The 24394-nt window shown below is 39.3% G+C and overlaps 1 protein-coding gene across 4 annotated transcripts; it reads left to right on the forward strand.

Annotated features, from left to right (window-relative positions):
- Window positions 1-4628: 4628 nt before the first annotated feature.
- ZNF510 (zinc finger protein 510) lies at window positions 4629-24286 on the forward strand. 4 transcript variants are annotated; one of them, XM_032268521.1, is made up of 6 exons: window positions 4629-4707; window positions 6815-7055; window positions 8217-8275; window positions 17670-17796; window positions 18081-18176; window positions 20799-24286. In XM_032268521.1, exons 2-6 carry the CDS (start codon window positions 6986-6988, stop codon window positions 22496-22498), a joined length of 2052 nt encoding a protein of 683 aa, XP_032124412.1. In that variant the 5' UTR covers window positions 4629-4707; window positions 6815-6985; the 3' UTR covers window positions 22499-24286. The 4 variants fall into 4 exon arrangements, with proteins under 4 accessions (XP_032124412.1, XP_032124414.1, XP_032124413.1 ...); XM_032268523.1 differs by having other exon boundaries at window positions 20802-24286; XM_032268522.1 differs by having other exon boundaries at window positions 4640-4707; window positions 6815-7052.
- The last annotated feature ends 108 nt before the right edge of the window (window positions 24287-24394 follow it).

The raw sequence follows: 24394 nt of genomic DNA on the forward strand, positions 1-24394 counted from the left end.
TCAGAAAACTAATAGAATTACCACATGATCCAGCAATGCCACTTCTAGGTATATACCCAAAATAACTGAAAGCAGCATGATATGGTTAAGCTTTGTGTCCCCACCCAAATCTCATCTTGAATTGTAATCCCCAGGTATTGAGGGAGATACCTGGTGGCAAGTAACTGAATTATGGGGGAGGTTTCCCGCATGCTGTTCTTGTGATAGTGAGTATTCTCAGGAGCTCTGATGGTTTTATAAATGATAGTTTTTCCTGTGCTTTTCTCTCTCCTGCCGCCATGTCCTTGCTTCCCTTTCACCTTCCGCCATGACTGTAAGTTTCCTGAGGCCTCCCTAGCCATATGGAACTGTGAGCCAAATAAACCTCTTTCTTTTACAAATTACCCAGTCTTGGGTATTTCTTTATAGCAGTATGAAAACAGATTAATACACAGGGACTCAAACAAATATTTTTACAATGTCCATAATAACATTAGTAATAATAGCCAAAAGATGGAAATGACCCAAATGTTCACTGACAGATGGATAAACAAAATATGATATATACATATAATGGAATATTATTCAGCCTTAAAACATAATGAAATTCCGACATATATTATTACAACATGTATAAACCTTGAGGACATTTGCTAAGTGAAATAAACTAGACACAAAACGACAAATATTTTATGATAACTCTTAAATGAGGTCCCTACAATTCATAGTGAAAGTAAGTAGACTAGTGTTTACAGAGGAGTTAGGGACAGCAGGAATGGGGAGCTGTTCAATGGGTATGAAGTTCCAGTTTGGAATGATGAAAGGTTCTGGGGACAGATAGTGTTAATGGTCACACAAGAATGTGAATAGGCTTTTTACCACTAAATTGTACACTCAAAAATGATTAAAAATATAAGTTTTATGTTTTGTGTATTTTACCACAACGAGGAAAAATTTTTTAATGAATGTAATTCACAATATTAACAGACTAAATAAAAATAGCCATTCGATCATATCAGTAGGTACAAGACAGGTATTTGACACAATTCAACATATATTTGTTGTAAAATCTCTTAGCTAATTAATAGGAGAAACTTCTAATGTAGGGTATTTACAAAAACTCATAGCTAACATCACATTTAATGATGAGCTGAGTAAGGCAATTGCTTTGGTTTTAATGTTTGTTTTTCTCCATAATTAATATGAAAATTTAATTGCTATTGTAACAATTTTAAGAGAGATTGCTGTGTATTTTCAACTTCAAGGGGTGATTAGGCCACGAGGGTATCACCTTCACGGGCAGGACTGGTACTATTATAAAAAGGCAAGTTTGGCACTCTCCCGCCCTTTTCTCTCTTCTGCCATGTGAGGAAGAGCATTCTGTTCCTCACCCCACCCCATCCCCCAAAGATGTAGCATTCAAGATGCCATCTTGGAAGCAGGGGCCAGAACCTTATCAGACACCAAACATGCCAGGGCCTTATCCAGAACTTCTCAGGCTCCAGAACCGTGAAAAATAAACTTCTGTACTTGCTAAAAAAGAAAGCCAGCCTGAGGTATTCCATTATAGCAGACCAAAACAGATTAAGATAGCAATGCTCTCTCAGTACTTCTGTTCAACATCATCCTCCAAGTCTTGACCAGTAAAATAAAGGAACAGAAAGAAAGAAAAGTCATACAGTCTAAAAAGAAAAAACAAGTGGCCACTATTTGCAGACAAAATGATTATACATGTAGAACATTCCAAACAATGTGCCAAAAATCCTTATTTAATTAATAAGCAAGTTTATTAAGCTTTGAGGATAGAAGGTCAATATACAAAAGTCATCTTATTCTTATTTACCACCAGTGAACAACTGGTAAATAGGAATATAGCCAGCTCTCCCAAATCTCAGCAATCTTTTTGTAGATGTCAACAGGCTGATTCTAAAATATCCATGGAAAGGCCAAGAAACTAGAATAGCCAAAACAATTCTTAAAAAGAAAAACAAAATTGGAGAATTTATGAGATTTCAAGGCTTTCTATAAAACTAGAGTAATTCAAACAGTATATCTGAAAAAGAATAGACATATCAGGCAACACAAAGAAGAAGGATTTTTTTTTAAATGAATTGAAATTTTATTTTTATATAAAAACCTGTGTGTGAATCTTATGTTACAGGGTTATTAGTCAAAATTGTCAAAAATTGGAAACCACCAGCTGCCCTTCCACAGGTGAATAAATAAACACTACTAAGTTAGTGAGTGATACTTTAAGAGAAACATGATGTTTTATTGTCTGAAAATATCTCACTGCAGGCCAGTCATGGTGGCCTGTGCCTGTAGTCCCAGCACTTTGGGAGGCCAAGGTGGGTAGATCACCTGAGCCCAGGAGTTTGAGACCAGCCTGGGCAACAGGGCACAAGAAAAGAAAAAAAAAAAGGAAAGAAAAAAGGAAGAGAAAGAGAAGGAAGGGAAGGAGAAAAGGAAGGGAAAGAAGAAAGGCCAAAACTTAGCTACCTGGGAGGCTGAGGTGGGAGGATCACTTGAGCCCAGGAAGTCCAAGCTGCAATGAGCCATCATCACACCACTGTACTGCAACCTCATACATAGTGAGACCCTGTCTCAAAAAAACACCTCACTGCAAACATTTATTAGTTGCTGCACCCACACACACAGCGCCAAACTTGGAAGTTGTGGAGAGCCACTCTGCTGGCACCAGGCAAGGTCTCAGCCTTCCGAGAGAAGTGAAGGGTGAGCCTCTCCTTGGAAAGGAATGGAAGGGTTTATCTTTTTAAAACACTTTTCTTAAAAAATTAAGAAATTTATAATTTAAATTTGTTAAATTTAGATTTTTTTTAAATTGCTTAGTGAATGAATCCTCGTGAAAATTATTGATTGTAATGTTAGTGCCATGGATATGTCCTTACTTTGTTGCAGTGCCTCTCATGGTTCTAATGAGGTTACTGAAGGTTCTCTTTCCACTGCTTTAAAAGTCAGTTGATACATACTACCTTCTTTTTCTTGCAGTTGCACTTTTACTGCACTCGGATAAATTTTTAAATATTTAATGATAGTATATATAGTAAATAATAGTAAATATAGAGACGTTGCTACACATTTTCGATTCTTTTCTGATCATTACCATAAGTTATTAAAATGAAAGTTGGAATAGTTCCTTTAGGAAAACAAACGTATAAATGTCAAAAAAAAGAAAAATATATACACTTGGAAAACCTAGAATGATTAGAATTTTTAAAAACAAATGTTAGTCTTTTCCTCCAGAATCTATTAGTGTTTTTCAGTGTCAACAGTAAAGTTTTATATCTTGATTCATATGTAGTGCACTAGTTTACTTCTACCATTAATCCCTTTTTTCTTGCTAATCAAAACTTCTTATGGCCATATAAGATAACCTGTTAGAAAGTATCAACCATGTGTGTGCAAGTGTGTGTTACTAAAAAGAGTCATAAGATAACGGTGCTGTGAGGTTCCTAATTTGGTTCCTGATTTCAGAAGTATACCACATGAGGTTTAAGCAAGCTCATTTCTAGAAGATGCATAATTTGTGGATAATGGTTTTCTTACTCGAAATTGTGTATACTTCAGGTATTATGTAATACTGAACAGGTTACTTGCTTTTTCTTCTCCCCAGAGATAAACTCTGAGGATCACAAATATTATTCTTTTCACAAATATTATTCTTTTATGTTAATGATGGATTCCATTTTCTAGTATTTGTTACATTTTACCGCATTATTCACAGAGCTGTTTATATATTTTTGTGGCAGCTGTAAGTTGAAAGGCACACTTGTAACATGACAATCCAAAGTTTTCCCTTTATAAACTTTATACTACAAAATCTTCCAACACACAGTCAATAAGCACAACCATGTTATAGAAGTAGATATTCTTAACATTTTGCCATACTTGCCATTTTTAATTATTTTTAAAAAGAACTGACAAATGGACCAGGCGTGGTAACTCACGCCTGTAAACCCAGTACTTTGGGAGCCAGAGGCGGGCGGATCACTTGAGGCCTCAGGAGTTCCAGACCAGCCTGGACAACACGGTGAAACCCCGTCTCTACTAAAAATACAAAAATTAGCTGGGCATGGTGGCGCGCGCCTGTGGTCCCAGCTACTCGGGAGGCTGAGGCAGAACTGCTTGAACCCAGGAGGCGGAGGTTGCAATGAGCTGAGATCGCGCCACTGCACTCCAGCCTGGGACGACAGAGCGAGACTTAGTCTCATTGAAAAAAAAAAAAAAACCCAAAAACTTACAAACATAAACGACCCTAAACACTTAAATATACATCTCTTTATGAATAAGCAAGATAACCCCTCAATGCGGCCACAGTTACTTTCCTTCATAATTCTAATTTCCAGTCCGTATACACATTCTCCCAATTGTTTTCAAACGTCTTCCACGGCTCCTGTTTTCTGCAACCACACGCTGCATTTGCTGTTATGTCATCAAGTCTAACCTACAACCTCCGGGGGCTCTGACAGAACCCGGGCTCTGGTTACCAGGACAGTCCATGTTATTACATCATGTGATCTTGATGGGGAAACAAAAAAACACCGCGAGCGGGCGCCCGACCTATCAGAAACGCAGCCTTGCGAGTTACGGGTTGCCGCGCAGCATGCTGGGAACGGATACGCGGCGGTTTCGTCTGCGCGTGCGCAGTCAGCCCCCCGTGCCAGCTATTCCCTCGGTGTTTGCCAGTGCGGAGGGTTCGCAGCTCAGGTGAGAGGGTCGGGGCTCCGCGCGGTTTGCGGACCTGCGGGGAGGGATGGGCTGCAGGGGGTGCGAACGCGACGTCCCGGGAACTCCCCCAAAAGCAGGCCCTCCGCTCCCAGTGCCCGGGTTGGGCCCGGACCTCAGCCTGAGAAGGGCTGGCGGGGGCGGGCTCCGGGGGTGTAGGAGGGGCTGAGTCCTTGTGGGAGGATGCTCGGTGCGGCCGAGGTGTGGGTGCCAGAGTGCAGCCAGGCGTCAGGAAACGCGGTGCTGGCGGCAGTAGGGGAATGCGTGTTTATTGTGTTGGCCATGAACCTGCCACAAAGCGCATACGGCCAGTGGGTCTGTGTTGAAAGCCCGAGCCTAGGAGCTAGAAGGACCTGGTGAATTTTGGCTCTGTCACTTGAGCGTTTGAAAATGAGGATATTAGGCCGGGCGCGGTGGCTCAAGCCTGTAATCCCAGCACTTTGGGAGGCCGAGGCGGGTGGATCACGAGGTCAAGAGATCGAGACCATCCTGGTCAACATGGTGAAACCCCGTCTCTACTAAAAATACAAAAAATTAGCTGGGCATGGTGGCGCGTGCCTGTAATCCCAGCGACTCAGGAGGCTGGGGCAGGAGAATTGCCTGAACCCAGGAGGCGGAGGTTGCAGTGAGCTGAGATTGCGCCATTGCACTCCAGCCTGGGTAACAAGAGCGAAACTCCGTCTCAAAAAAAAAAAAAAGAAAAAGAAAAAAAAAAAGAAAATGAGGATATTAGTAAAAACTGCTTTGTGATGTGCAGAGATAAGGCATCACCTGTAAAGGATTTAGCTAAGTGCTAGCTACTAAGCAGCATGTGAAGGTAGATTCCCGTCGTATTTGGAAGACACTTTGTTCTTTTCATGTAGCATTTCGTTTAATTCTCACAACCACCCTGTTTATAAGTATATCTTTAAAAATGAAGAAGGAGAGGTGAAATGATAGCACCAAGCTCACAAACGATGAGGGAGCGAGGATGCCAATACAGATATGCTTTACTCCCCAAATCAGGCTGTTTGTAATGGCCTACCTACCTAACCCAGCATTACACCCTTCACAGCACTAGGTGAATGACTTGTCCCCAAAACCTCAGGACCATGATTGTGAAGTCAACGTGGACAGAATCTTACTATGTGGCAAGTGTATTTGTTGTGGGATTTCTGGGATGTCTCCAGAGCCTTTCGGTTAGACTGAAGCTCCTGCCACCTCCTGTGCTGTCCCTGCTGTCTCTGTCTTTAGAAGTCGGTCTGATATTCTAGGGCAGTGAAATTGAGTCTCATGGGTAATTTTAAGTGTTAAACTAGTAGCGACATGAAAATCTAAAACATGAAATTAATTTTAAGAACTTTCTGTGGTTTTCTCCAAAATTTTATTTCAACATGAGGCCCTAGCCACATTTCAAGTGCTCAGTAGTTGATGTGACTGGAGGCTGTAGTCATGGATAGTGGGTTCTAATGGATGCCAAGTTTAAGGCCTTATATCAGTTGTTCTTCACTAGGAGGATTTTGCTCCCCAGGGAACTTTGGAAACGTCTGGAGACTTTTTTTTTTTTTTTTTCCTCCTGAGACTGAGTCTTGCTCTGTTGCCTAGGCTGGAGTGCTGTGGCATGATCTCCGCTCACTGCAACCTCTGCCACCCAGATTTAAGCAATTCTCCTGCCGCAGCCTCCTGAGTAACTCCTGAGCATGCACTGCCACGCCTGGCTAATTTTTTGTATTTTTAGTAGAGATGGGGTTTTACCATGTTGACCAGGCTGGTCTTGAACTCTTGACCTCAGGTGATCCACCCGCCTTGGCCTCCCAAAGTGCTGGGATTACAGGCATAAGCCACCACACCAGACCTGCAGACATTTTTGATTGTCACAACAGGGTGAAGGGGTGTCCTAGTGTCTAGTGCATGTTTAGAAATGCTCCTGAACATCCTACAATACATAGGACCACTCCTTATGTCAGAGAATTGTCCAGCCCAAAATGTCAGTCGTACTGAGGTGAAGAACACTGCTTTCCATGAAAGTTTCAACTAAAATGAATTTGTTACCCAGGCCTCAGGCCTCAGCCCCAGCTTCTCTGGAGCAAAGCAGCTCTTTGTGTTGCAGGAAGGAGGAGGCCCCAGGAACAGGAGTCCAGCCAAAGAACTGCCCTCTGACAGAGACCTCCTCACCAGGGCTTCTGAACAGATGCAGAAGAACCCAGAAAGGAGCAGATCTTGATTTGCCACACCAGCAGCAGTTCTTCAAACCCTTGCCTAGAGAGCGCCGGACTTGGTGATGTCGCCGCATCCAGAAGCCATCACAGATTGTGTGACACTGAACGCTGTGGGCCAACTTGCAGAAGGTGGTGAGCTGGGGTGGAGAGGCATGGGTGACTGTCAGACTGCACAGGAAAAGCCACATTACTACTGGAGGGCTTTTCTGCGTGGTCTCCAAGGAAGGCATAACCAGCCAGGGCTGTCTCTAATTCTGTCTCTAATTCTCCTCACAGAGCCCCCATTTTTTTCGTTCTTGACTCACTCTTTCCAGATTCTGAATCACTGTCACACAACATCCATCACGTACATGTAGCATCTAGAGATTTACTAAGGTTGCCTCTATCCTGAACCTGTGGAATCACAAAATGATAATACAGGAAAGGCTTTCTATTTCTGATTCTTTTAAAACCTTAAAAAAGTAGTGAAACTAGGATGAATGGTTTTGTCCGTGGTCACAAAGGACAGAGCTTGAAGCAAAGCACAGTGCTGTTCACTCTGTCACAGGTGAGTCACCACAAGTATCTTACCAAAATTCTTTTTGAGAAACTATAAGTTAGAACAAAAAGATATTAAAATAGTCTGTTTTTCAGCATCTCATTTTTTTTTCAGTTTTGTGTTTTCTGTTGGTGTAAATATTAACAGAGAACGAATGTTAATCCTGTTTTAGTTTTTGTTAATTATTCAAAAAAGACATACATTTTTAATAAATCAATATGAAAACAATCTATAGTCACCTGATGAAAAACAGCAAGCGGCTCACCCCTCCAATCCTAGCATTTTGGGAGGCCAAGGTAGGCAGACTGCATGAGATCAGGAGTTTGAGACCAGCCTGGGCAACAGGGCGAAACCTCGTCTCTACAAAAAAATACAAAAATTACCCAGGCATGGTGGCAGGTGCCTGTGGTCCCAGCTACTCAGGAGGCTGAGGTGGGAAAATCGCTTGAACCTGGGAGGTGGAGGTTGCAGTGAGCTGAGATTGCGCCACTTCACTCCAGCCTGGGCAACAGAGCCAGATCCTGTCTCAAAAAAAAAAAAAAAAAAAAAAAAAAACCCAGCAAGGTTTCATCCACATGATCATGTTACAGATGCACATATTTAGGGGGTGTTTTCTCTCTAATACTTCCTATCCCTTCTTAAGGGTCAAAGGAACATTTTTTGTAGAGAGGCTGTTTCCCCAGCTGGTGTGATGACATTGGTAGGCAGGTGAGATAGAGGCTGCCCAGATCTCATGACCCCTTCCTCACCTTCAGGTTGTCCTCTACACTTCTCCACACTCTTCGAGGAGCAGCAGAACATGAACATATCTCAGGTGAGTTATTTACTAACACCTTTTTCATCATGGATTTTAGAGGTGTTTAAGGGTCCTCATAATAATGTGGAAATGTAGAAATAGGTTAAAATCATCCAAGGAATATATAGAAAAGCAGAGCAATAGCACAGCAGAATTGGCATGTGGAAAGGTGCAGGCCGCCTGATGTTACAGATTTTCCAAAATGGAACTGCCGTTTTCATTATTTCTGATAGCCATGGCAGAGAGTCAGACAGACAATATTTGTTTCCAGATTTGCATTGATGAGAAGCTTAAACTGGACTGATTCCTCATGGAATCTAGAGTTATCAAAGTCAGGGGAAATGTCTTTGTTGGTCTTCATGTAAGTGTCAGTGCAAATCTTTCTAATAACAGCCCTGAAATAAATGCAGTATATTGCTTCTGCTTTTTCCTCAGTGGAATTAGAGGGCTTAGTGCCAAACTCAGGCTTTGATTAGTACAGTTTTTCAGGTAGTGGAAGCAGAGTTTCAGGTAGACAGATTGTCAAAGAAAGGACAGATTGGTGGTGTAGGCTCCACTGACCAGAGGTGGAGTGTTTAAAAGGATTTTGTCCTGAAAAATGGGTGAGGTTTTTGTTGTTGCAGTATAGGAGGTTACTGCATTTTGAGAGAGGGCTAAACAAGGCATGCAAGCTCCAGTAAGAATCTTTGCCCATTGCAGTTTGAACTTCCTCTTAGGGAATAATAAGAGAGGGGATGGAGATAAAGGTTTGAGCCAGACGCGGGGTATTAGTTTGCTAGGGCTACTGTAATAAAGAACCACAGACTGGGTAGATTAAACAGCAATTTATTTTCCCACCATTCTGAAACCCAGAAGTCTGAGATCAAGATGTCAACAGGGGCCAGGCATGGTGGCTCATGCCTATAATCCCAACACTTTGGAAGGCCAAGGCGAGTGGATCACTTAAGGTCAGGAGTTCGAGACCAGCCTGGCCAACAGGGTGAAACCCCATCTGTACTAAAAGAGAGACACTGCACCATGGACTGTAGTCCATGACCTGCACCTACACTCCAGATGAGTTCCTGGAACTCGAAAGTCTGAAGTAACTGGAAAACCACAAAAAGAAGAAGAAAGATCAACCCTTGCGGTGCCTAATTCCCATCTCAACTGATAAGGCAGTTGGACTTTATAACTGACCTTGGTCAACCTCATGACTCCAGACCCTGTGACCCCTCCCAACTTGCAAAAACTGCCCTGAACTGTAACTTCTGTAACTTTCCATTGCTTACCCCAAACCTTCAAAACCAACTCCTGTCCCACTGCCCTCCACTGACTCTCTTTTTGGACTCAGCCCGCCTGTACCCGGATGAATAAACAACCATGTTGCTCGCACAAAAAAAAAACAAAAAACGGGCATACCCGGGCATGATGGTAGGCTCCAGTAATCCCAGCTGCTTGGGAGGCTGAGGCAGGAGAATCGCTTGAACCTGGGAGGTGGAGATTTCAGTGAGCCGATATCATGCTACTGCACTCCAGCCTGGGTGACAGTGTGAGACTATGTCATAAAAAAAAAAAAAAAAAAAAAAAAAGGTGTCAACAGATTTGGTTCTTTCTGAGAGTTGTGAGGGAAGGGCCTTATTCTGTGGTTTAGATGTCTGTCCTTACATCATTTTTCCTCTGTAGGAGTCTGTTCAAATTTCTTTCTCCTGTAAGGAATTCAGAATTTGTTCAAATATAGAAAGATACAAAGAAATAATATATAAATATATTATTATATATGTGGAAGGTTCCCACCTTCCCAAATTACCAACTATATATATTTTGTTAGATTTTTCTTTCTCTTGTATGCCTCTTCTTTCCTTTTTAAAACTTAGTTCTTTAACTGAGATACAGTTGTAATACCAGTAAAGTGCACTCTTAAGTGTGTAACTGGATGGATTTTTACATGTGTATATTCATGCAATTTAGCACCCAGATTAAGATAGCACCACTGTATAAGGATGCTATAAGGACATAAGGACAACCACTATTCTGACCTCACATGTTAGGAAAAAAGATAAATTCATTTTTTAATACCGTACCAGTGAAATCATACAAAGTGTACCCTTTTTCAGTTTTCAAGGGAGTGGGAGGTCTGGCTTTACATAACATTTTTTAGATTCATCAGTTTTGCTGTATACCTTAATATTTCCGTTACCGCTGGGCTGTATTTCATTATTTGAATAGACCATAATTTATTTCCACATTCTCCTCTTAGTGCATTTTTTTTCATTTGTTTTTCCTGTTTCAGACTATCAGGAGTAAGGCTGCTGTGAATATTCTTTTGTGTCTTTTGGTATGTCCTCATTGTTTTTGGGATTTACTTAGAAATGGAATTGCCGCTTCATAGAAGAAACATATGTTCAGCTTTAATACATACTATGAGTAGCTTGCCTAAATGGTTGAATCAGTGTACATTCCCACTAGCATTCTAGCTGTACCAGATTCTGACCAACACGTGTTACTGTCAATCTTTTTGTTTTTAGCTATTCTGGTGGCTACATAGTGTGGTATCTCATCAGAATTTATAATTTGCTTTTCTATGATAAATACTAATGTTGGGCACCATTGTTTGTGTTTTGACCATTTAGACATCCATTCCTTTTATGTATTATGTAAAGTACCTATTCAACTCTGTTTTAATTGGGTTATTTGCTTTTAAGTAGAAATTATTTCAATATTATCAGAACATGTTTTTTTGCCATGCATGCATTACTAATGTTCTTGGATTCTGTGGCTTGCCTATTCATTTTTTAAACAATATCTTTGATAACAAAGTTTTTACCTTTAATAAAGGTCAGAATTGTCTTTTCTTTAATGGCAGTTCTATTTGAAAGCTCTTTCCCTACTCAAAGATCATACAGATATTCTCCTTTATTGTTACTACATCCTTGTTTATTTTAGCTTGATGCACATAGAGTAAGATTTTGTGTTTGGTATAAGGTGAGTGTCACGGTTCAAATTTCCATATGGATATCCAGTTGCTGAAGCACCATTTGTCAGGAAGACCATCCTCTGTCAACTGAACTGCAGTTGTGTCTTTTGTCAGTCAAGTGACCTGTATGCAGGTCTAATGTAGGCTGTGTTTTCTTGCTTTGGTCCAGTTATTTGATCTTTTTGCAAGTACTTCATTGTCATCATTACTGTTCCTTTATAGTAAGTCAGGAATTCATAGTGAATTTATTTACTGTTTTAGGTCCTTTTCATGTTCATGGAAATTTTATCAGTTTTCATAGAAAATCCTGATGGAGAGTTTTTCAGAGTAGAGGTGAAGTCTTTCACATCTTTTATTAGATTTATTCTTAGGTATTTGATGTATTTTGATAATAGCACAAATAACTACTTTTTAAATGTCATTTTCCACTTTGTTAGTTTATTAAAATACAATGAATTTTTTAGTAGTCATCTTATACCTAGGCATTTTACAAAGTTTATTCATTCTAATAGCTTATCTGTGGATTTTTTTGGATTTTAAATGTGCAAAATTTTTTTTGCAATAAAGACAGCTAATATTTTTGTATCTACGTTAATGGAGAGATACTGGCTTGCAGTTTTGCCGTCATGTAACATCAGGTTTTGGCATCAACATTATATTCTCAAAAAATTAGTTTGGAAACAGGTATTCACTTTCTGTTCTCTGAATGAGTTTAAGATTGCTGTTATTTCTTCCTTAAATGTTTGGAAAAATATACCTGTGAGGTAGTATAGCCTTGGAGTTTTTCTTTTTTTTTTTTTTTTTTTTTTTTTTTTGAGACTGAATGCACCCAGGCTAGAGTGCAGTGGCACAGACTGGGCTCACTGCAACCTCTGCCCTCACAGGTTCAAGCAGTTCTCCTGCCTCAGCCTCCCGAGTAACTGGGAGTACAATTACTCACCACCACACCTGGCTAATTTTTTAGTAGAGACGGGGCGTCACCATGTTGGCCAGGCTTGTCTTGAGCTCCTGACCTCAGGTGATCCGCCCACCTCGGCCTCCCAAAGTGCTGGGATTACAGGTATGAGCCACCATGCTTGGCTATTGTGAGGCAATTTTAAAATTGGTATGAGGTAAAAGTCCAACTTCATTCTTTTGATGAGATTCAGTTATCCCATTTATTAGGAATAATTACATTGACCATTTATTAGGAAAAAAAGTCTGTTGAAAACTTTTTTTTTCCAATAAATGGTCAATGTATGGGTTTATTTCTGGGCTCTCAGTGCTATTCTGTGGATCTGTATGTCTGTATGTATGCCAGTATCACGCTGTCTTGATTACTGTTGCTTTATAATAAGTTTTAAAATCAGGAAATGTAATCCCTCCAATTTTTTTCTTTTTCTTCTGGATTGTTTTGACTATTCAGGTTCCTCTGCAATTTCATATAAATTGTAGGTTCAGCATTTCTGCAGAAAGGCCATTGGGATTTTGATATAGATTCACTGGATCTGTAGATCACTTTTGGGAGTATTATCGTCTTAATATTAAATCTTCCAATCCATGAACACAGGGTGTCTTTCCACTTATTTATGTCTTCTGAATTTCTTTTAGCAGTGTTTTCTAGTGTTCACATATAAGTCGTGTACCTTCTTGGTTAAATATATCCTATTTCATTATTTTTTGCTCTGTTGTAAATGAAATTGTTTTCTTTTTTATTATTCATTGCCAGTACTCAGAGAGATAAATAATTCTTGTGTGTTCATCTTGTATCCTACAGTTTTCCTGAATATATTTATTGGCTCTAGTAGTTTTTTGTCTCTTCCTTAGTCTTCCATATATTAAATCTCATGGTCTATAAGTAGAGATAGTTTTACTTTTTTCTTTCTAATTTGGATACATTTTTTTTCTTTGTCTTAGGCTAGAACTTCTAGTATACTGAATAGAAATGATGAAAGCAGGCCAGGTACAGGGGCTCACGCCTGTGATCCCAGCACTTTGGGAGGCCAAGGCAGGCAGATCACGAGGTCACCATCCTGACCAACATCCAACATGGTGAAATCCCTTCTCTACTAAAAATACAAAAATTAGCTGGGTGTGGTGGTGCACGCCTGTAGTCCCAGCCTAATATTAGGGAGGCTGAGGCAAGAGAACTGCTTAAACCCAGGAGGCAGAGGTTACAGTGAGCTAAGATTGTACCACTGCACTCCAGCCTGGTGACACTGCACTCCAGCCTGGAGTGAGACTCCATCTCAAAAAAAGAAAGAAAAAAGAAATGATGAAAGTGGAGGCATCCCCATCTTATTCCTGATATTTGGAAAAAATCTTCCTGTTTTTTAGCCTAGTGTGTTATGTGAGCTGTGGTTTTTCAGAAATGCTTTTTGTTGTGTTGCGGCAGTTCTCTTCTATTCCTACTATGTTAAATGTTTTTATCATGAAAGGATGTTTTTGTCAAATGCTTTTTCTGCATCAGTTGAGATGATCATGTGATTTGTTTTCTTCATTTTATTATTGTGATATATTACACTGATTTATTTTCTTATGGTGAGCCACCTTGCATTCCTGGAAAATTGTACTTGGTCATGGTGTATAGTCCTTTTTATTTGTTGCAAAATTTGGTTTGCTAGTATATTGTTGAAAACACATATTCAGAAGGGATATTGATGATAGTTTTGGGGTGATTTCTTTATCTGGCTTTGGTTCAAGGTAACTTATAGTATGAGTAGAATTCACCAAACATTTAAAGACCAACCAGTTGGTCTTGAGCCTTTCTTTCGTGGGAGGATTTGGATTACTGATTCAGTCTTCTTACATGAGTCTGTTTGGATGTTCTGTTTTTCTTTGAGTCCATTTTGGTGGTTTGTGTGTTTCTAGGAATTTGTCCATTTAATCTAGGTTATGTAATTTGTTATTATACAGTTCATTGTGTTCTTTTACTGTCTTTTTCATTTCTGTGAGGTTAGTAGTAAATTCCCTACCTCATTTAGTTCCTTCAAGTGTACAATTAGGATATTGATTTGGGATTGTTTTTAATATAGGTATTACAGCTATAAATTTCATGCTTAGCACTGCTTTATCTGCATCCCATGCATTTTGGTATTTTGTCTATTCATGGTGAGTAATCTCAATGTATGTTCTAATTTCTGTGTTTTTGGGGTTTTGTTTTGAGACTGAGTCTTGCTTTGTTACCCAGGCTGGAGTGCAGTGGCACCATCTCAGCTCACTGCAACCTCTGCCTCCTGGGTTCAAGTGATTCTCCTGCCTCAGCCATGCAAGTAGCTGGGATTACCGCCATGCACCACCTCGCCTGGCTAATTTTTGTATTTTTAGTAGAGACGGGGTTTCACCATGTTGGCTAGGCTGGTCTTGAACGCCTGACCTCAAGTGATCTGCGTGCCTCAACCTCCCAGAGTGCTGGGATTATAGGTGTGAGCCACCATGCCCAGCCTAATTTCTCTTTTGACTTTCCCTTTGATCCTGTAGCAAGGTGAAAATCCTCCTATGTGTATAGCTCCTGGGGACTTCACATACTCACACTAGTATACACTTGCCTTTAGCAGGTTGTTAAATTTTTCTAGTAATTTTCTTCCTAATTGTCTTAGATGGAGCTCAGTAGCATCTGCTCCAGTAAGCAAATGAGAACATTCTGATTCTCCTGGCAGGTACCTGTCTCTCTCCTAATAGTTCAAAAAAAGGATATTAATTTTCTGTTTACCCCACATCGTTCTCGTAAGGATGTTAGCACTGCTTTTATCAGCTCTCTACATCTCCGAGCTGAGATCTAAAGCTACATTGTATGATTTTAACTTTTTGCAATTTAGTGAGATAGACTGCCTTTTTTTTTAATGTGCAAAGGACACCAGAGAGTTACATTATGCAGAGGTTATTCTATATATGTCAGTCAGGTTGGTTAATTATACCTTCAATCCTGTATGTCAGTGGCCAGAAAACTTTCTCTGTAAATGTCAGATAGTAGGCTTTGTGAGAGATACAGTCTCTGTTGCAACTACCAATCTCTGCAGCTGTAGAGTTAAGCAGCCATAGATAATACATAAACAAATGAAGACCGGGCACAGTGGCTCACGCCTGTAATCCCAGCACTTTGGAAGGCTGAGGCAGGCGGATCACCTGAGGTCGGGAGTTCAAGACCAGCCTGACCAACATGGAGAAACCCTATCTCTACTAAAAATACAAAATTAGCCAGACATGGTGGCGCATGCCAGTAATCCCAGCTATTCAGGAGGCTGAGGCAGGAGAATCACTGGAACCCGAGAGACAGAGGTTGCAGTGAGCTGAGATCATGCCATTACACTCCAGTCTGGGCAACGAAAGCAAAACTTCATCTCAAAAAAAAAAAAAAATCGAATGTGACTATGTTCCATGAAAATTTTATTAAAAAAAAAAACAGTAGTGGTGAGCTGGGTTCGACCTTTGTGCTATAGTTCACTGACTCCTGTTCTATATCCCTGTTGGTTTTTCTTAATCCGCTTTTCTATGAGTTACTGGGAGAGTTACATAAAATCACTAATTATAATTGTAGATTGGTATCTCATTTCTGTCAACTTTTGTTTATATACAGTCAGTTCTCATTATCCTCAGTAGTAATGTTCCCAAAAGTCACTACAAACACTGAACTAATAAATACTGAACCATTGTTCAGCGGAGAAATACAGGGTTAAGCCTCGGGTCACATTTTTGTCAACCAGTCAGTACATAATCTTGTTTTTATGTATCTTTATGCATAAAGACACATTATTTAATATTGTTGGTTCACAAAGATTGAACTAATGGCCAACAACACCATAACTACTGCCTGAATGATCCTTATCTAACATAGATATTTTCTCCATGAGACATATCACAAGCTTCTTGCACATAGGCACACTAGACAGCAAGCATGTAAATGCTATACATATGGGTCATTTAGAAAGTGAAATCATCAAGAAAAACACAAAAATGCAGTAAATATGGTGCTATATAGATTGAGAAATGAACACTTATTTACAGTATCAGAGCTGAAACAAAAAAGCCTATCACTGTGTTCAGCCTCATCTGGGAACATGTAGGTCAGGCAATTCAAACTTTTTACCTTCCTGCATATGTCCAAAAGTGACTGCAAAATAACGGCAAGTGTTGATTTTGAGATTGCAAATAATTTTAGTATGTAAATTTACAAATACGTAATCTGTGAACAATGAGAAATGATTACATTGGGAAGCTATGTTTGCCAGGTGCATACCAATTTGGGTTTGTTGTATCTTCTGTTGAAAGGACCATTTTATCATTACAAATTGTTACTGATTTTTTATACCTCTTTCTTACCTTAAAATCTGTATATGATATTAAATGCAATCATATCAGCTATCTTTTGGTTTTGATTATATTGTATGTCTTTTTCCATCCTTTTATTTTCAATATGCATAATCCCTATGTATATAAAATATGTTTTCTTTGTTGTTGTTGTATACTTTCTTTATCTTTACTTTAATTAATTATTTAGTCCAGAGGTTGGTAAATTTTTTCTGTAAAGGGCAAGTAATAAATATTTTCAGTTTTAACAATCATAAGGTCTCTGATGGAACTTCTCAGTGTTATTTCAGCACAAAAGCAGCCATAAACAATGCAGCATGATTGGGTGTGCCTATGTGCCAGTTCACTTTATTTAAATAAAGTGGCAAGTGGCCACATGCAGTGACTCACACCTATAATCCGAGAGCTTTTGGAGGCCAACATGGGAGGATCACTTGAAGCCAGGAGTTCAAGATTAGCCTAGGCAACATAGACCACACATTAACAAAAAACTGGCAAGCCAGATTTGGCATAAAGGCCATGATTTGCTGATCCCTGCCCTGAGGTATGCCCAGGGTAGTCTATTGGGTTGGAATAAAAATTGTAGGAAGTTTATTTGCATTTTTTGGCTACAAAAATAAGAATTAAAAAAAAGTTTTACTAATGTATCTATTTATCATCTATGTATATAACTCATGAATATATATAGATCATTTATAAACATTTTCTTTGAGACAAGGTATTGCTCTGTCACCAAGGGTGGTATACAGTGGTGTGATCATGGTCCACTGCAGCCTCATCCTCCTGGGCTGAAGCAATCCCCCTGCCCCAGCCTTCCAAGTAGCTGGGACTAGAGCCACACACCACCATCTCTGGCTAATTTTTAAAATTTTTTTAGAGACAAGGCCTTGCTGTGTTGCCCAATCTGGTTTTAAACTCCTAGGCTCAAGCAATCCTCCCACCTTGGCCTCCCAAAGTGCTGGGATTACAGGCATGAGCCACTGCACCTGGCCTATAAAAACTTTTACTAGTTTAATACTTTCAAAGTATAAGATAAGATTAAATTCAAAGTAGGCATCCTTTATATTTGTTTAAGCTTTTTAGAGTTGAACTTGATAAAAATTGATTTCATGGGTGATTTCTACATCATCTAATTCTGAATGCTTCAGATTGAATAGAAATGTACTGTTACAGGAATCGGTGTCATTCAAGGATGTGACTATAGAATTCACCCAGGAGGAGTGGCAGCAAATGGCCCCTGTTGAGAGGAATCTGTACAGAGATGTGATGCTGGAGAATTACAGCCACCTCGTCTCAGTGGGTGAGCATGTAAACATAACCTACCCTTGTAACTCCATATGGAAAATATTTCTTTTTTAAGTGCCAGTACATGTGAACAATTTACTTAAATTTTAATGTTATTTAGGCTTTTCATTCAAGAGTCTGGAGTAATTAAGCCCTGTCAAGGACTAGAAAAAATGTATTGTCAGCTCCCAACGATAATGCACTTTCAGGATACTGCTTCCAAAGCTGTATTTTCTCCTACTTTAGGAGACTAAAATTTTATATATCTGGCCTAAGTCCTTGATTATTCTTTATTTACAGGGTACTGCCTTTTCAAACCAGAGGTGATCTTCAAGTTGGAGCGAGGAGCAGAGCCTTGGTTCTCAGAGGAGGAATTCTCAAACAAGAGTCACCCAAGTGAGTTACTGAGCAGTAGTGAACAGAATTCTGCAGGAGTGGTTAGACTCCAGGTCACTTTAGGGGGTGAACACCTGAATATTCCAAGACTTTTCTTAGAAAGCCTAAAGGCACAAAAAGCAGCAGTTAAAAGAAAATGATTAATAAAATTGATTCCATTAAAAGTAAGAAATTTGTTAATAAAAGATAGTATTCAAAGGGTGAAAAGACAAGCCATTGAGTAGCATAATATGTATATAGTGCGAATAACTTAGAAAGGACATGCTTCCTGAAAAAAGGGATATAAAGAATTTCTGCAAGTCATTATGGTTAAAGGTAGGCAACCCAATTGAAAAATGGGCAAAAATATTGAACAGGAACTTTTACTATGGCCGGTAAATCTTTGAAAATGTGTTCGGGCCGGGCGCGGTGGCTCAAGCCTGTAATCCCAGCACTTTGGGAGGCCGAGGCGGGTGGATCACAAGGTCAAGAGATCGAGACCATCCTGGTCAACATGGTGAAACCCCGTCTCTACTAAAAATACAAAAAATTAGCTGGGCATGGTGGCGCATGCCTGTAATCCCAGCTGCTCAGGAGGCTGAGGCAGGAGAATTGCCTGAACCCAGGAGACGGAGGTTGCGGTGAGCCGAGATCGCACCATTGCACTCCAGCCTGGGTAACAAGAGCGAAACTCCGTCTCAAAAAAAAAAAAAAAAGAAAAGAAAATGTGTTCAATCTCATTAATTTACATGGAGCACAAAATAATATATGAAGTGAGATATGAGGTGAAATAACAGATATGAAGTGAGATTAACAAATATGGCAATGCCAAGTCTTGGTGAGGATATGGAATGTTAGAGACCCTTAACCACTGACTGGAAATATAAACTGGTAAAACCACTGTGATATCAGGAGGATTTGTTTTTAATTCCCATAGGATTTTGATGAACAGGTGGTATTTGGTTACATGAGTAAGTTCTTTAGTGGTGATTTGTGAGACTTTGATGCACCCATCACCCAAGCAGTATACACTGAAACCAATTTGTGGTCGTTTATCCCTCTCCTTCTTCCCATCCTTTCACCACCCTGAGTCCCCAAAGTCCATTATATCATTCTTATGCCTTTGCATCCCACGAAGATGTTTTCTAATCAAGGTAAACTTTTGCATATGCTGTAGCCAGGCAATACCTTTTCTAATCATATGACTGACAAAAAGATATGATTGTGTTCTCTGGAATACATAAAAGAATATTAATGGTAGTATTGTTTATGTTTGGTAGAAATTGTGCTTATCAACAGTAGAATGGAGAAATAGCTGTATTCCTTAAGGAAAAAATTATACAGCCACATAAAATCTTGTACACTGATTATAAACATAATATTAAGCAAAAGAAAACAAAAAATATGTGTATATGGTTATATTTATGTAAAGGTGTCAGAAGCAGGCAAAATTCAACTACATTTTTAGGAATTCATGTATTGGTTATAAAACTATAAAGAAAATCAAGGAAATGATAACATAAGTATTAGGAGAGTGGTGAATTCTAAACATATAGAGTTTGTAACCAAGCAGAGATAAACAGGGATTTTTTTCAGAGCCATTTGTGTTTCATGACATGGTTTCTAATTCCATGAGTGTTCACTTACTACTATTAAGTTGCTCGTGAAAGTTTTATGCAAGTAGATATTGTTTCATGCTTGATAAAGTGTAAGAGATAAGCAAGAAGTGGCAGATGATATTTGCAGTATGACCTGTCAAGGATAGGCATTTAGAATGCATAAAGTATCCAGACCTTTCTTAACCATCATTTTCACAGTAAAACATTCTGTAATACCCTATTTAAAATTGTACCCCTCATGTCAGATTGATATGTAGAAACTTAGGATGGAATGATCAGGTTCACTTATTGCTTAGTTCTGATGGAATAAATCAACGGCATGACAGCCAGAGTGGAGCAGGGCATCTAAGTTAGCTGCAAGAATGGATTTTATTTTCAACAATTTTATATTTGCTTGTATTTCTATGAATCACAATCATAAGAGGGGTTAGAGGTGTAACCATTTTTTATGTAGTCATAAAGGAGTTGGTTATGTTATAAATTTAACTTGATGTTGAAGAACTGATGAGGGATATCAAATTGTAAGAATGTAGACAATAAACTATTCTAACCATTATAATCTAGATAATGTCAAGACCTGGAGTGTAATTTACTTTCTTCTTCTAAACCCGTTCCGTGTTGGGCCTATTCCAAAAATTCTGTTACCTCCTGATTTTCCTTGTTATACTACTTACATTTAGGGCTTTTGCTGTATTTATCCCATTATCTGTTTTTCCTACTCCCTAAAATAACCACCCCTATAAAACTCTAAGTTTTTCTTTTCTTTCTTCTATCAACCCAGTTAGGAAGATCTTATTAATCACATGCAAAATGTGTATTTGTTACCAGTTTCCTTTTCCATTTGCACTATACCAATATTACTTTTAAAGGGGGGTGTTCTGAGATATATATTAATATACACATATATATGAATTATTTAATCTTAAGAAATCAAATAATTAAGTGCAACATAGGCTGAATGTTGATAAGCCCTACCCATAAAAGATGTAAGAGTCATAAGATGTTTTCAATATTTCTGTTTTAGAAGATTACAGAGGTGATGACCTGATCAAGCAGGACAAGAACATCAAAGACAAACACTTGCAGCAAGTAATATGTATCAATAATAAAACATTGACTAGAGAGGAAGAGAAAGTTTTAGGGAAACCATTTACTCTGCATGTAGCTGCTGTTGCTTCAACAAAAATGTCCTGCAAATGTGACTCATGGGGAGTGAATTTGCAAAGTATTTCTGAATTTATCATTAATAATAGAAACTGTTCAACAAAGAAAGTAGATTGCTGTAATCTATGTGAGAATTCACCTTTCAAAATTAACTTTGAGAAAACTCAGACTGGGGAGAAATTTTATGAACATAATAAAAATATGAAAGCTCTCAGTTATAATGAAAATCTTCCCAAGCATTCAAAGTTTCAAACTTTGGAGCAAGCTTTTGAATGTAATAAAATTGGAAAAGCCTTTAATGATAAGGCTTGCTGTGTTAAACATAAGAATCCTCACACAGGAGAAAAATCCTGTAAAGATGATGAATTTAGGAAAAAATGTGATAAGACAACTCTCTTTGACCACAGGAGAACTGGCACAGGGGAGAAACATCCTCATCTTAATCAATACGGGAAATCCTTTGAGAAGTCAACTGTGGAGGAATATAATAAATGTAACATGGGTGTGAAATATTATGAATTAAATTCAAGTGGAAATAATTTCAACAGAAAGGCACACCTCACTGAACCTCAGACAACTGTCACAGAAGAGAATCCAGTGGTATGTAGTGACAGAACACAGAGTTGGGTTAAATCCTCTGAATATCATGAAAATAAGAAATCCTACCAGATGTCAGTTCACAGAGTTCACCAGAGAAGTCACTTGAAGATAAAACCCTATAAATGTAATGAATGTGGGAAATCCTTCTGTCAGAAAGGACATCTCATTCAACATCAGAGAACTCACACAGGAGAGAAACCATTTGAATGTAGTGAATGCAGAAAAACTTTCTCCCAGAAGTCACACCTCAGTACTCATCAGAGAATTCACACAGCAGAAAAACCCTATAAATGTAATGAATGTGGAAAAACATTTGTCCAGAAGTCAACCCTCAGGGGACATCAAAGAATTCACACAGGAGAGAAACCCTATAAATGTAGTGAATGTGGGAAGACTTTTGTTCAGAAGTCTACTCTCAGAGATCATCACAGAACTCACACAGGGGAGAAATCCTTTCAGTGCAATGAATGTGGAAAAACATTTGGCCAGAAGTCAAACCTCAGAATACATCAGAGAACTCACACTGGGGAGAAAACTTACCAATGTAACGAATGTGAAAAATCCTTCTGGCGAAAAGACCATCTCATTCAACATCAGAAGACTCACACAGGAGAGAAGCCATTCAAATGTAGTGAATGTGGGAAAACTTTTGCCCGGACATCAACCCTCAGAGCGCATCAAAGAATTCACACTGGGGAGAAACCATTTAAATGTAATGAATGTGGGAAAAAGTTTGTCCGGAAAGCAATCCTTAGTGATCATCAGAGAATTCACACAGGGGAGAAACCCTTTCAGTGTAGTAAATGTGGAAAAACTTTTGGCCAGAAATCAAACCTCAGAATACATCAAAGAACTCACAGTAGGCAGAAATCTTATGAATGCAATGAATATGGGAAATTACATAAGAAGTCAACCCTAAGCGTATACCAGAAAATTCAGGGAGAGGGGAATCCCTATTGATGTAATAACTGGGAAATCCTTTTGACAAAAAGATTACCCCTTTTGACATCAGAGATACACAAGAAACCAATTGAGGGTAGTGAATGTAAGAAGGCAGTCGCAGAAATAAACCCTCACAGTGAATCAGAGAATTCACTTAGGAGAGAAACCATATGAAGATGAATGCAGGAAGAATTGTGTCCAAAAGGCAACCTTCAGAGGCGTTTTTGTTTCTTTTCAGAGTACTATGGATAGGCCTGAATGAAGTCATACCCTATTAGATAGTTCTGACACATCACACAGGCTGGTAGTCTGTTCACCAGTACCAGTTTCACTTTATTGCAGGCACATAACTCGTCCAAATTTCCCAATCTCCTTTTCGTCCAGGTGGGTCTTTGTGACTAGCTACCAGGTTGTGGATGTCCGTGATGTATATCACATCCCAGTCTGAAAAATAAGAGACTTCCCTAACTTAACTACCAGGGTCCTATCACAACAACAAAATGGATATGATTTCTAGGACAAACTTGGTGCTGTGCTTTAGTGAAGCAAAGTACAAGATAAAGAAGTCAGTGTGCCTGAATGAATATATGCAGCAAAATTCTCCTTTTCCGCATCTTTCCCAGTTGAACATTATGTAAGTAAAAATTAAGTTTGTACAGTAGTCCCCCCTTATCTGCATTTTCACTTTATGCAATTTCTATTAGCCATGGTCAACTGCACTTTAAAGTTATTAAATGGATCCAGAAATAAGCAATTTCTACATTTTAAATTGCACACAATTCTGCATAGTGTGATGAAGTCGCATGCCCTCCTGCTCTTCATGTGGTTTGCTGAATCATCTCTGAGTCTAGTGTATCCACCATCTGCCAGTGAGTCACTTACGTGGCATTTTAGTTATCAGATCACCTGTCAGGCTGTGGCAGTGCTTGTATTCAAGTAACCCTTATTTTACTAAATAATGACCCCAAATTGCAAGAGCAGTTCTACTGTCATGTTATTATAATTATTCTACTTTATTATTAGTTGTTAATCTCTTGCTGTGCCTAATTTATAAATTAAACTATCATAGGCTTGTATATATAGGAAAACGTAGTATATATAGGGTTCAGTATTATGCTGTGAGAAGCCCAAGCTGTGGAGAGGCCACAGGCAGGTGCTCTGGTCAGCAGCCCAAGCTAAACACCCAGCCAACACCAGAATCTGCAGCCAGCCATGTGAGTGAGCCTTTGCACATGTCTAGCCTCGTCAAGCCCTACAGATGTCTTCCCATGAAACCACACAGCCAAGTCCAGGTGGAAAATGTGAAAGATGTTTCTACCAAGTCACTGAGTTTCTGGGTGGTTTGTTTTGCAGTAACCAAGAACCAGAACGGTGTGGTCTGCACTCTCCAGTGGCGCCCCTATGTTCAAACACTTCACTCAGCAAGCGTCATCACCCAACACCTGGACCTAATCACTCCGCAGGGTCTTTCACTACAGAATCTTTTCTCAGGGTTGCAGATGTGCTAGTCTCTGCTAAGATGCTCACCTCTTTATCTTCCCTTAGTGATTGGCTGCTCTGGTTGATGTCAGCTTTCCTTTCCTCCCGGAAGTCCTCCCTCATCACCTCCTTCCCCCTAACAGCTCCAGCTCCTTGAGGTCAGGCCTGTCTCTTCCACCGTGGTGATGGCCTGTATATGTTGGGTGCTTCATAAATTCTGTTTCAAATCTAGGACCCAACCTGCACAGTTAAGGGATTTACCTTGGGAATCTTCCAAATCTTCTTGCTACAATGGACTACTTTTATTATAAAATCCAAATAATTTAACAGTTACCACTTTTGTGATTTTATGTCAAAAAGATGAAGTTTGGCTGGGTGGCTTATGCCTGTAATTCCAGCACTTTGGGAGGCTGAGGTGGGCGGATCGCCTGAGGT

The sequence above is a fragment of the Sapajus apella genome, unplaced genomic scaffold (assembly GCF_009761245.1).
Source record: "Sapajus apella isolate SASKATOON/1434 unplaced genomic scaffold, GSC_monkey_1.0 scaffold182, whole genome shotgun sequence".
NCBI lineage: Eukaryota > Metazoa > Chordata > Mammalia > Primates > Cebidae > Sapajus > Sapajus apella.